General features: G+C 37.8%; 1 protein-coding gene across 9 annotated transcripts in view; it reads right to left on the minus strand.

Moving 5' to 3' along the window:
• Window positions 1-5,183: 5,183 nt before the first annotated feature.
• The window catches only part of FER (FER tyrosine kinase), a 204,697-nt gene continuing 195,922 nt past the window's right edge, over window positions 5,184-13,958 (minus strand). For all 9 annotated transcript variants that reach the window (XM_030003736.2, XM_030003742.2, XM_041120640.1 and 6 more), the window contains one exon: window positions 5,184-13,833. In XM_030003736.2, the coding sequence (XP_029859596.1) occupies window positions 13,691-13,833 (143 nt within the window). In that variant the 3' untranslated portion in view covers window positions 5,184-13,690. The remainder of the gene's footprint in view (window positions 13,834-13,958) is intronic.

The following is a 13,958-nucleotide window of genomic DNA, read 5'->3' on the forward strand; positions in this document are numbered from 1 at the left end:
GGAAAAGTGGAGATGAAACATGCTAGCTTGTACAAATAACAATTGAAACTCTTTTTTCCAGACTATTAAAAGCATCACTTGTATCTGAAATTTCAAATACTGTAGGAAAAGGCAGACATGGCTGAAAGCCTCTTCAAAGCTGGCCAACTGCTTCTAATAGCAGGGGCGTTTCATAGTTTTCCTCCTTAAACATGGCTGTTAAAAAAAAAAAAAAGGCATCCTAAGCTTGACAGAACTGCTGAGTCTGAGCTGGCTGAAGCAGGTATCAAACAGGAATCCTGCTATATATATACGTCACAGCAAGAAAGCAAAATTGTCTGTCTCTTACGGTGCTATAAGAAACCCCGCTGGGACAGCAGTGTAATGGGGGACCAGCTGGGAAGCTCTCCTATTTTTAAAAATAAAAAGAGGTTTTGGGGTTAGGCCTGTTGCTACTGATTCAAGTATGTCTGAAGTGCATGGATTGCCTGTTTGTGATGAAGTTCTCCAAATGCCTTCTAACTTGATGTAACGGCAGTGCTCGCTGCCCTCCCCATTTACTGTCAATGCCAAGTGAGGGCTTTATACTGCAGAGAGGAGGAAGGCATTGCCGTGGTCACAAGAGGGCGTTTGGACGGTGCACTTGCTGTGACTTAGAATGAAAGAGCCGCTCTAAAACCACACAGACTTCCGAAATGAGCACAGTGAAAATATTCCTCACCTCGCACCCCGGACTTCATGCTGGCTTGATTTTAAGCCCAGCGAACACACTGGTGTGAAACAGACTGTGATTTTTGAGTTTTGGAGACTTTGTTCCCGAATGTCCACAGCTGGGGAGGGATGCTGGCAGCCCCACAGTGTGGCAGACCCAGCCCTCGACCCAAAATCAGGGCAGGTTTCATAAGGGAAAGGCTAGCAGGTGACGCTGGGCCATGCATGTGGCAGCAGGAGAGAGAAGTCATGTCCCCGACAGTGTTTTGGATGGTGCTTGCTCAGGAGGTGTGCTCTGAAGACACCTCTGGGTTTAGCCCTGAAGGTGAGAGATACAGGGACATGTCTCATCTCAGAAGCACTGGGAGGGTCTGGGAAGGACAGAAAAATGAAAACCTAGATGGCTTGCTGTACCTCCACCAGTGGAAAATCTGCATGCAGTAGACTGGGTAAGGTCAGATGCAAGGACTAAATCTGCAAATTTGGATTTATATAAAAAACAGCTTCTGCTCCAAATGCAAAATCAACCACTGAGACTTCTAAGTGGGGGAGCAGTTTGGTTTCAGTCCCCATGTCAAGTAAAATTCAGTCTTTGCATATAGTTTAGACTACAACCAAGCCATAAATGGGTAAAAACTTGGAATTGCCTCATTTGTATCACTTGTTGATGGATTTTTTTGCACCTGCTTTTCTGCAAATAGTCCTATTTTTGTGCTATGCAGCTGATTGAGGGACTGACTTTCTCTCTTTCCCCAGACTGTAGGTGGACTTGACCACCCCTGGTCCACCAGGTCCCACCCCCCAGGTCAGGTCCACCTGAAGTCTGGGAAAGACAGAAAGTCAAGGTATCTCTCAATAAATCAGCTGCATAGCACAAAAATGACCCCTACTCAGGCCCAGACATTAGAGACTTGACCCTCTGGGTCCATGCTGAGAGTGAAATGGAAACTACCTATCTAGCTTCATGATATCAGAAGGTGTTCTAATTATATCTAGATAGATCTAGGTCACTGCATTTTTTTCATGTCAAACACAGGGTTACAGTGTATTGGAAAGGATTTTTTGAATCCACAGGGCTGTAAGTTTAGATGAGCAAGGGTCTTTAGGAGTCAAAATTTTTATTTAAGGGCTTAGTTTGTGTTGGTCTAACTTTACTTAGAGTGGCTGACTTCTATGTGTTAGTGTTAACAGGATGGGCTCTCATAGCTGCTGATTGCACAAACTAAATTTTAGCAATTGGATCATCCTACTTACCTTTCTCTGTGCCTTTTCTTTAGTGACTTACACTTAGCAATGCAAGCTTTTAAGAGAGTAAGTAGAAAAATATTTCAATATACTCCAGCTGTTGCTAATGCAATCTCATTTTTCCTTCAGCTGTCAGAGAAAGAATACATCACAAGTCGAAAATGTGTGTCAAAGATGGATATTTCTTTCCATTACAGCATGGTCAAATGCCAGTCTGTTCTTTTGAGGATTCAAAGCTAGCTAGTAGTTTGATTTTAGTCTTCCCTGACTTCTGTTTGCAGAATATTAGGTCATCAAAAGCTGTGGGAGCTTAGTTATAAGAAAATTAGAGCACAGTATCTCATTATTCTGTATTCTCAACACAGAGCTATTTCTTTAGTCCAGATGCATTTCTGCAGACTGTTTAGCAGCAGTACTTTTAGTGTGGCAGACTTGCAAAGAACTGAGGGGGAGGGAGGAGGAGATGAATACTGATGAAACTGCATTAAAGAAGAGCTCTGTGCGTTGCAGCATTAGTGGTACGTGCACATGTCATTGGCTTGCATTTTCTCTGTAGTTATCTGTATTATGTCCTTTGAGGTGAAAAGTGTACAGCTGCAATTCAGACCATATCAGGGATGTTACTGTATTTTTGCTTTTCTTATGACTAGAACATGACTTGAAGGAGGACTGAAATCCAGCTGCAGAGTAGCCTCATTGAATGTGTGTGATGGAGACTACACAGTCCTTCAAACCATTTTCATATCAGAAAGTTGTAATTCTGGCACTGCTGGAACTTCATACTCAATGATCCGTGATGGTCCTCAGGCTCCACACTAAGCAAGTGTGACTTATCGCAGGTTTCCTCAGACCTATTTGGTTTTGGGGGGTAGATCCACCAAACATCTTAAATACGAGAATACTTGGCTTTCGAGCCCTCTGTGGTTCTTGGCCCAAGTTAAGCTCCCACAGTGTAGAGGTGGTGGAGACTTAGGGACCCAGGAGCAACATTCACAGAACTCAGCAGACCCAGTGTGCCGCTAAATTGAATAGGCTGGAAAGGAAAAAATCCACTGCCCAAAACAACTCTCCCCCTCTCTGCTCTTCTACTAACTTCCCAAATCCCTTACATCAGGCTGAAGGCAGGCACATAATTCTGCTTGGAGTCCTCGGCCGTGAGCCTCTTCTGTGTCTCTGAGCAAGATTAGTGTCTCTCCCTCATTTAACAAAACCAGTATTTCTGCCAAACTTCAAGGGAGTTTTTGTACCCGAGTATCAAAACATCTTTGCATGTGCAGGATCTAGATCTAAAAGGGAGGGAGGTATGTTTGCCACTTCCTGAGAGAAGGAACTGACCTAGCTTTGACATGCAAACATTGGGCGATTAGAAAAAATTGGATGAATGCAAGCACTGCTATCCAGGATCAATACTTCTGCGCCCAAATGTCTTCTGTGTGGAGTTTTGCCAGTTGTACAGTACCTGTAAGGTTAGGGCTCACAAGTCAGCTAGGCAGGAAAAGTCCCAAGTGGAAATCTTGAACTGAAATATGAAATATGGTGTTGTGGTTTTGTTGGAATTGGGGCATATGTTCTCCTGCATGAGACCATTTTGCTACTGCAGACTGTTAGGTTTGTTAGGGGAAGATGTGACTGCATGGTTAAATCGGGCATCTCAAGAATATGGAATGCTGTGATCTGCCATTTAAAGTCGTCTTTAGGTGCCTAATGTCTTTTGGGATCTTCTGAGAAGTCTTACCAACTTAATCTTTTGAACTCCAAGTCCTTTAAATCTACTTCTAATGTAGGACTGTACAAAGGCCTTGATCACCTTGAAGGCTCCTTTCTTTAGCCTCATTCCTAATTAATTGCTGTGACACTTCAGATGAGGAAGTTTGATGATCCTATGCTGCTCAATATTTGGCAGTAGCAGGTTTTCAAACATGTTTTTATTATTTGGAGGCCAGGCATCACTGAGCAGAACAGATTTAGTTGCAGTTACCTTTTCTAAAATTACCCTGCTAATAAATTAGTCTCAGCAGAATTCTACCAGAGCTATGTGTAATCCCATACTGTGTTGTCTTCTGTTTCAACACACACTGGTAAATTCAGGGTATGAGCTTTGGACTTAATCTCTCCCATTCATGATTATTGGGACATGGTGGGGAAAACTACCTCAAAGAGTTTGTAAGAAGGAACAATAGTAGTTTATTAAAAAAAAACCCAACCCAAAACCAAGGCACCTCTGTCCCACTTATGGACCAGTGCCATAAATTTGCTTCTTTGCCAACTCCTTCTTCAGTCAGGCACCAAGCCTTGCAAATCGCAGTGCTGTGCCAGCACGCTGTGTGCTTAATAACACTGTGCAAAGGTGCAGGTACACAAAAACCTGTCTTCCTACCCGTTGTTGGGTGTTTAAACAAAGTGCATCTGCAGGGAGCATAAGGCAGTGGAAGGAGTTTTTCAGTGGGGTATTCATACTTCACATTAGCCACGAGATCTCAAAAGATTAGTTTAAAATTTTTTAAGGTGTAATTCTGATTTTTTACTTCAGTCATAATTTTGGTATAACAGTCTTTACATTAAGAAAGGATTACAGAAATCGAAGAAATTGCATCAAAGTCTGGTGAAAATGGCACTTATTACAGAGATTGGTTTCATTCAAAGTAAAGCATAAAGTAGCTTTATACTATCTGCTTTAAAATGCAACTTGTATTTAGAATGTAATATTTTTTTTTTAATATAAAGGGAACAGAGCCCTAGATCATGTAAAAGAAACAGTATAAAGCTTGCATATGCCTTTAGATTCCTGCATTGCTCTCAACTGGAAATGCTTGTAGATTTTGCTTTGCTGTTGGCGTGCAGAATAGGCATGTTTGCTTTTCATTGCCTAGCTTCTTAACACAATTCTGGCTTCAAGAGAAACGTGTGGTGTAACATCCTCAAAACTGCAGAGCTCTAGCTCTGAAGTTCTCAGCCTGTTTCAACTTGTCCTTTCCCTTCTATCCACTATGTTACTCCTTCTTTCAATACCTTCTGATATACCAAAGGTAAACAAAAGTGACAGCCAAACTGTGAGTGAGGATCACAGAGATATTAACTCCAGAAATTGCCAAAAAAATTCAAATAAAATTGATTTTTTTCTTGTAAAATTGTATTTTGAATTGTAGCTATTCCTAAGAGCAATGTTACTAGAATTGATCTTCCACTTGATTACAGAAGCAAGTGAATAAGCACAACCTGTAAATACCAAATAAAATGAGAGAGCTTGATACAAATATTTTACGTTTATTGGAAGAGTACAGTAAAAAGGGGACTGCAGACTCATTAGTGGTAACTGGTCCATAGGAAAAGACAAAGGACTATTCAAAAAAGGTCTGCAGTTTACAGGAATACTGAAATTCTGTTTTGTAACAGCCTAGGAAAATAAAAAGTTAGCTTGAGTTCAAAACTGTAACTTTAAAGTATATAAAAAATTGGCAAATAAATAAAGTTAAAATGCAGATCTATTTAAAATTATAAAGGACAGACAACTGGGAAGTGTATTACATAGTTATAATTTCCAGACTTGCTTAAAAGCCAGATAAACTCACAAATGTTGTTTCCTTTTTTTTTTTTACATGTGTACTTTTGGGAAGAAGCACCCATTTCCAGTGTTATGTATTATCGATCTGTTTCACAAATATATTATTTTTAAACAATAAAGAGTATAAAAGGTGCTTTACCTGTTATTAAACTTGCTGGTGCATACTTTGGCACAAAATTGAATACAAATCTAAACACATTTGCAAACAGTATATGTGCCCACCCAAGGTTACTGGTGTCAAGAGCTTTGCGTGTGCTAGCAGGTCAGTGAACCAACCTTTCCTCCTTCCCCAGCACCCCTCCTCCATCTCCAGCTGCCTACAGTTACACAAAGGAAAAGCAACACATGCAACTGAAAAAACAGCAGTCCAAGTTTCATCTCTGGAAGTCATTTGAACATGCATGTAACTACACACTCCTTTAACAGAAGGGATGAGAGATGTTTATTGTTGGCTTTCAGTCCTCAAAATTTCTTTGTAGGAGTCTGCCTGCCTTTTGTGTCCTGTGTGATGAGCCTGTATCATGACTTTTTTCCTATTACATGTTTTTAGCATTTTAGTGAAAATTAGGTGGGAAGCTTGGTGGAAAAAACAAGTTAACTTGTCAGTTACAGGTAATGATACAATTAACAGCAGAAACAGATACTTTTATTCTAGTTGTTCAATCTACTGAAGACTTTGAATCTGTGCCATAACCAAGTAGGAGGTGGAAGGAAGGAAAATAATGCAGAGAATCCCCATTGCATATTGCATTTCTGCATTTCATGACAAAGAAAAAAAATTCACTATTTCTCCTTAAGCACTACAACTTCAGGTGATTTAAGGAATTAGCCACACTCAGAGATATAGGAAACTTCCAGTCTCCGGTGGATTTATTAGTGACTTACAGCGAGTGCAGGCATATTATAAAGAGGGGCCATGCAGACTGCAAGGCCTTCTCTATGGCATCCTGGCTGCATCCATGCTACGTATCAGAATCGCTGACAGCACCTGAATTGGCTACTTGAACTCAGCAGTTCCCTTCCCTGATAAACTAGAGAGAAGGGAAGGTGCAGTTCTACCTTCCTATTGAGTTCAAGCCAAATACAAATATTACTACTGCAGAGATATCTTGAGCAAGGAATACTGCTGTTCAAACTGTATAACAGGTTTTAATCGAAACAATTACTTTAGTGACATTTAAAATGTATTAAGCCATATCAACTCAGACACCTAGTGAAAGATCAGTTCCCTGTAGACTTTTACTAACTTAGCAATGCTCATCTTCTGAAGCTGCAAGTCTCAGCACTTCATGGTGGTGGGGGGGGTATAATTATCAGTATAAGTAAATGTTACGTGATGTACAGAAGTCAAATTTCCAACAGCAAAATGGATGACAGTAATGAAAATTAACACTGTTTGGAAAGGTCTGTTCAGAAGAAGGAAGTTTACAAGGAGGCTTAGTTGGAATTAAGTCACTGCTTTTAAAGATATTGTTTGGATCTGGTCTGACAGCAAAATCATTCCTTTTCCAAGGAATGTATTTACCTTTATATTGTTCCCTAGTAGGAGCAGGATGTTCTGTATTGTAAACAGGAAGTCAGGAATGTTGTTTTTCTGATGTCTTTTACAATGTGGACAATTCACGATATACTTAGGGGTTTTTAACTTGATTAAAAACATGATCTGAACAATGTGCTTCACCTTGATCCACAGTTACTTCAATTTCCATACAAACACGTTGCCACAGATATCAAGATATAACATCACTACAATATTTTTGAGTCAAACATAAGCAGGGATATATTTGAACTCTTCTGTCACAAGAGTAACTTTTTGGAAGTAAGTGGAAGGGCACCATTTGTGATACATGGAGCCATCATAATTAGGGAATGTTTGGGAGATGCAAAGGCCAGATTATTACAGCAGAGCTCGGCTAGAACTGTAAGCTTACTGCAGCCCTTTTTAAAGAGCAGAAAGATTCTTCAGGAATTGAAGCAAAAGATCAGAGTGAAGTAGTTTACATATCAGTAATCCAACAATTTTGTATTACTACTGCATTTAATTATGGAATTCTTTATATGTTGAGGAAGACTGAGCTGACTGTATACAAAGACAGTAGTGTGAATCTTTTTTTTTAGTTGTGGAAACTTCTGGCTCATACTTTCAACATGTGTAATCAACAAGGAATCACTGATCAATCTGATTTTTCTTTTAAAAAGCATAGTTGCCTTAAATTGGTGAAGGGTTTCAATGGAGAAGCGTGCACTGTCTCTCTTACTGTACACAGAAAACTTAAGTTATGTACTTATCTATAAACATTTATAGTTCTAAAACTAGATGACAACTCCAAATAGTAGCAATTTAGGAACACTTTTTTCCAAGCCTTCTTTGCTAGTAGCAATGTGAGTCCTAGGTTATCATAGTGGTTCACAGGTCGTATTTATCTATAAACATAAAGCCAGTTATTACAAGTTTTATTTACAAAGCATTCAATTCTGGGAGGATAGAGGAAGAAAGAATGTAGTTCATGGCTCTTCTGTGTTTTCACTTTATGACCTCTGTCAACTATATTTGAAGGCTTTATTTATCCATTTTTTGTAAGTGTGGCTAACAGTTTTTGATTTAGAAAAGGCATACATAATCTGAGATCTATAAATGAATGACCCTCTCATTGCTATAATCTGGAACAGCTGCAAAATAACAATGCATGTAGCTAACAATCTAATTAGTCCTTCATCTCACAGAAAAAAAAAACCCAAACCATCTGAACATTCTAATTTAAGTCCTGCCTAGATGATGTCTGATAAAATGGTGTTCTAAAACAGCTAATAATATACAACTTCCTGAAAATGAAACAACTCAGAGTTAACACCCAAGTTCTATACCTGGACATACACTCCAGTCAGAATTTTATGTCAAAGAGACAGAGTGACATAACAGGGACTTAAGGGTAACTTACAGTTATTGGTGAAGGTAACAGCAAAAATACCTCTGAACCTTCCTGTTTTTTAGATTAGTAGTAAGGCTGAAATACAGAAATTGCTTTTCCTTATTTGACAGAGAACCAAAACCAAGTTGGCTTCTAGAGTCAACGCTGTGAAATGTTGGGGGATTAGCTGCTGATTTAAAGACAATGTCTAGCTTCCAGCTCCTGTTCTATGTGGTGCTTATTATAATGAACACAATGACTCTGATAACCGAATGTGGAAGTTAAGGAAAATGTGGGAACTACCAGGCAGAACTTGCTGGACTGTTCCGTGAGGGAGAATTCCCTTCCTTGGTCTGAAAGTAAAGTTGGGTGTTAATAATGCATTAATATACAATGCTGAAAAGTATGTAAGAAAGAGCTGGAAATCACATGTGCATTATCAGTTTCAGGAAACTGTGGCAATACTTGAAAGACTGTTCAGAATGTGACAAGTGAAAGGATTCTTCTGTTTCAACTTGAAGCTTTCAGCTTTGTAAGATTTTTTTCAGTTTTTTAGAAAGGAAAGCTATCCTGGGGGAATTCTAGTACAAGATTACAAAAAATATTCTTTCCTGAAGTTACTCTTAAAGAAGCTTGATGCATTTTTCTTCTAAGTTGTTACTGATGATTGTTTAAGGACTGCTTTTTTTACAGTGAATCTGCAGAAGGACACTAGAAGAAAATATTTTTAATAGAGTTGATGTTCCAAATTTACCAGATTACTCTTAAAAACTCATGGCTGTTTGGAACTTCAGGAATACTGGAGTTGCTTGGTACTTTCTAATTACTAATTAAAGTCCTGTATTCCTGAAAGGGAAGGACTGCATGAATATGATTCTAAGAAGAAAAAATATGTACCTCGGTTAGTAGTAAGGGTATTCTTCCCTCTGTATTCTTCCCTCCACATATCTTGACTTGCCTAGCAAGAATGCTTCCAACAATACCACATGTCCTTTTGTGCTTTAGGGAAAAAAAATTAATTGGTGAACTCTTCTTTTAATAGCAAACTATTTTATGCTCAGTCATAAAAATGTTACAAATCAAAGTGCACTGGCATAACAAACATTTCTGTTGCCTACAAACAGGACAGCTGTTATAGGAAGTGGATTTTCTCAATTAGCCTCTTTCTTTTTATTCCATTTTTATAATGAGTTATCATTATTTGTGACAACCAGCCATTTTCAGAGCTACTGCTCTTGAATATCGTATTTGATGACACTGTTTACACACTAACTCATGTCTTCAAATATTGCACTGTTTCAAGTGAGTCAGTGGCACTGCCATTTAGAGGATATGACAGCAAGAATAATGGAAACAGGGCTACTAGTTAATCACTATTGCTAATACCCATGCAGTAGCACATTTGGAAAAATTTGGGGAGGGGGGAGACATTTCTAAATGCTTCTGAGAGTTGGTTACTCTGTAACCTCAAGAAAGTGTTTTTTTCTTTAGAATCTCTATGAAGGGTGCAAAAGGGATAACTAAATAGTTATAAGAGATAACAAATGGATAACTTCATAGTTTTAGTGATGTGCATTAAGTTTTAGTGATGTGCTTGTAGGATTTGAGGAAGCATAACAGGTGGTCAAAGACATAGATGAAAAAATACTGAAGTATGAATAACCCAATATTTCCTTAACCAGTTTTCAGTTTCTCATCAAGAAGATCAGGCTTACTTTACAAACTGCAGTTCTTACTGACAGCCTTCTGGTGATGCATGTTCCAATAACAACTTCCAATAAAAATATTAGGCAACTCTGCAAAAAGGCAGATTCTTGTTAAGAAGAAATGCAATATAACTGTAGTTGCTAAATGAAAAACTAGTTCATTGGTTTAATTAGAAACTAATGAAAATGTGCATTTCAAAGAGAATGTCTTTGTGGGATGCTGACTCTACAAGATCACACTGTGCTGAAGCAAGGTGTGTTGTCAGACAAGACACTTTTCACTATTTTACTTTCCATAAAATTGAAAAGCTTAGGAATCCTCATGACTTCAATGATGGCTGGACTCTGAAGCTAATATGCATGCTTAATTTCTACTGATAATAAACTAACGATGCATTTTTTTCCCTCAAAACAATCTTTCTTAAAATGATGAATGCAATTTCTTGGAAAAAGATGAAAATAACAGATAACCTGTTGAATTCAATCTCACGTAACAGGCTGAGGTATCTCTACTTGACCCTTAACAATATTTAGAGCATCTCCCATTTAACAGCGTAAAAAATTGAGCATTCCCTCAGGGTGCCCTGTTGGGACAGTGCTGGTGTAAGAACCTACCTGAAACACTACACTTGCAAAAGAGACTGAGTTTTAACTTTTTTGTAGGTTCTCCAGGATAAACACAGTACATGAGCCAAATGACCAGTATCTGGCTAACCTATGAATAATGTAAGACTGAGTCATCAGAAGTCCACAGAAAGCAGATATGGCAGCTTTGGTTCTTGAATACCACATCTTTCTTCTAAATTTCATTGTATGGCAGGTTTGTTTGTGAACTCCCCTGTGAGAAGTTTACAAAAACTTAAACACAGTATCTATAGGTATGGATTCCACTTCCTAAATTGCATAATTGCAATAATTACAAGTGAGACATGATGAACAAGTTCTGCCACAAACTGCCAAATTAATGATAAGAAAACAGTTTAAATAATTGAAGAGACATGTACCTGTGTTTAGATTTATTCTATACTTATAAACTCATTCTGGTACTCTCCCAGAGAGTTATTATTTTTGAACTGACCTGATGCCTACTTCAGGAATAATAATAAATTTTCTTGCTGCTGTAGAAATCGCGTGTTTTAAAAAGTCTTTGAATTTAAACAGAAGTGTGGTATGAATTATGAATGTTAACTATTTCAGAATAAAACATGAGTACAATTTTTATCTTTATGTGAGAGTCAAGATGACTGGTTAATTTAAGACAAATAAAACAGTTTTTTATTTTATAAAAATAAACCAGTATTTCTTTGCTGTCAAAAGGGCATATAGCAAAGAAACAGTTTATCTCTTTAATAGAAGAAGAATATTAACTCTCCAGAGAAGCTATGAATGCTGACAGAGGAGACACTGTTATCCTTACTTGCAGACTTCAGTGATGCATACATAAGGACCTGCAGTTGGATGAATCTTGGATTTTTCCAAATGATTGTGGAACATTCCTTAAATCTTAGTACGCTTGCATTTGCATTAGCATACTAGCAAATTAAGGCACAAACTCTGTGTACTACTTAAAAGCATACAAACTAACAAGAATATTTCCCATTGCTCTTGAAAAATATCTTTGGGCTACTTGGAAGTACAGAAGTAAATATATCCAGTATGCTTATAAGGAAGTTTAAATTTATGCCACCAAGTCTTCCAAGCACTATAGCTTCATGGGTATGTATATGCTTCCTTAGCTCCAAGAAAAAAAATCACTTAAGAAATGCCAGAAGCACTCACCATTCCTTACACTTGGATGCTGACAGTTCCACCTCAAATGCAGGTGATGTGCTCCAGCACGATAATTCGTTGTTTTATTTGGACTCTAACTCCAATGTAACAGACAAACTCTTCTAGACAACAGATATTTTGGTCACACATAGCCCTTAAACATTACCACTCAGTACTACTATAAATACACTTTAGAGAGCAAAAGTGTTGTGGACAATAGTCACCTTAACAGAAATAAAAATGTAAGGTAGCCACTGGCTTCACTACATCTCAATCCAACTGTAATAATAAAAATATAGGGCTAATTAACATTCCAGATGCTGTGTTACTTACAATCCTTGTTTCTTATTTGCATTAGCAGCAACTGGCATCCCTTGATCTGAAAAATTTTAAGCAACTTAACTCTGGAACTCAGACCAGGATACTGTAACTTGTTCCTGTTTCTATGTAGGGCCCTAGAAAATAATTCCAGCTGCAAAGAGGACCCAGAGCCAGAGTAACAAACTGTGCCTTTCCTCTCACCCCCTATCTAGTAAGTTTTTACTCTTTCTGGTGGAATTTTTTTTTATATATACAAGGTTTTTACTCCTGGTGGCATTTAAAACTTGCCTGTCCCCAGTGTTTTGAAATCTGATTGCAATGACTTAAAAAAGTTAGAAGTCAGTATTTCTACTCTGCCTTGCCCAGCCTGTCAGAGACTTTAAACATACTTCTTTTTTTTGGTTTCTTGAACAATTTCCTTATGCCATACAGAAGCAGTATTTTTCTTTGGACACTAAGCATGGAATGTACTCTTGCTTAGCATAAACTTTTGTAGACTCCAGCTGCATTCTGAGATTTATTACCAATTTAAGTAAAAAAATCTGGATCAAAAGGAAATCAAGCAATTCACATTCTTTAACTCCTCTAAGATCAACAATATTTGTTATCTGCTGCTGTTATCTGCTGCTGTCATTCGTAAACCTCTTTCTGTTGGCCTGCTGCTTTTACATACTCTTTGGAAGGCAGATGATTTGCAGTATTTCTTAACATGTGTAGTCAAGACTTGATACTGGTGTTTTTGTTTCTTAAACAAACATAGGTCATCGTAAAGGAGACATATTACTGAATTCTGATGGCTTTCTAGGAAGAAAAGGTGTCGCTTAAGTAAGTCACATCAAAAGTCAGAAGTATTTACTACAGTATGGTAAGAAATGCACAAGTAACTCAATTTTCTACACAAGAAAATTCTGGATTTCACTGTTCAGTAAGCACATTTCCATCCAGAATCTAACTGACCTTCATCCTTAAAGTATCGCTTAAAAATATCAGTTGCAGAAGGAATTTAAAAAATATAAAAGTTTATAGTTGAAATACTTGTCAAAACTGTCTTCAGTTTTAAGGTCAACATGTATGATTGATAATCACCACATTAGAGTGCTGCTGGTGTTGACATACGGGACAGGCATAGCCGAGTGAGAACACAGCTTAAAGTAGAAAACCTCAAAAATGTCACTAGCAGTTACTTGCTGTAAAACAGATAAAAGCCACAGTCCCTTAAATCTATAGTATGTGCTTTTCTATTTACATGTAACCTAAATGACAATATTACTGTGACTGGATATATAGCATTTCGCAGCATATGTTTTTAATGCAGGTGTAGGCATCATTCAAGATGGTACACATGTATATAAAAAACCCAATTAATTTCAAAGTAATCCTAGAAGAATATTGCAAATAATGTTTTATAAACGCGTAGTGTTTGAGGGGAAAAAAATACTTCACTGGAAAATGAAGTCCCACACATTGAGTTTGGCACTTGTTTATCACTATGTCACTTTCTTTTTGATTGAAGACAGCTCTTTCTGAATCTCACTGAATTTTGGCCGGTTTTCTGGTTTGTAGTCCCAGCACCTCTGCATTATTTTATATACTTCTTCTGGACATTTTTGCGGTGCTGACATTCGGTAGCCTGGTACACAAAAAAAGGGGGAAAATGTTTAGCATTGAAAACTGATGCATATTGACAAATCTAAAAAGATACAAGCGAAGTTCAAGATCATTGCATTAAAAAAGATCTTCAGGGTAATATGAGGA

The sequence above is a fragment of the Aquila chrysaetos genome, chromosome Z (assembly GCF_900496995.4).
Source record: "Aquila chrysaetos chrysaetos chromosome Z, bAquChr1.4, whole genome shotgun sequence".
Classification (NCBI taxonomy): domain Eukaryota; kingdom Metazoa; phylum Chordata; class Aves; order Accipitriformes; family Accipitridae; genus Aquila; species Aquila chrysaetos.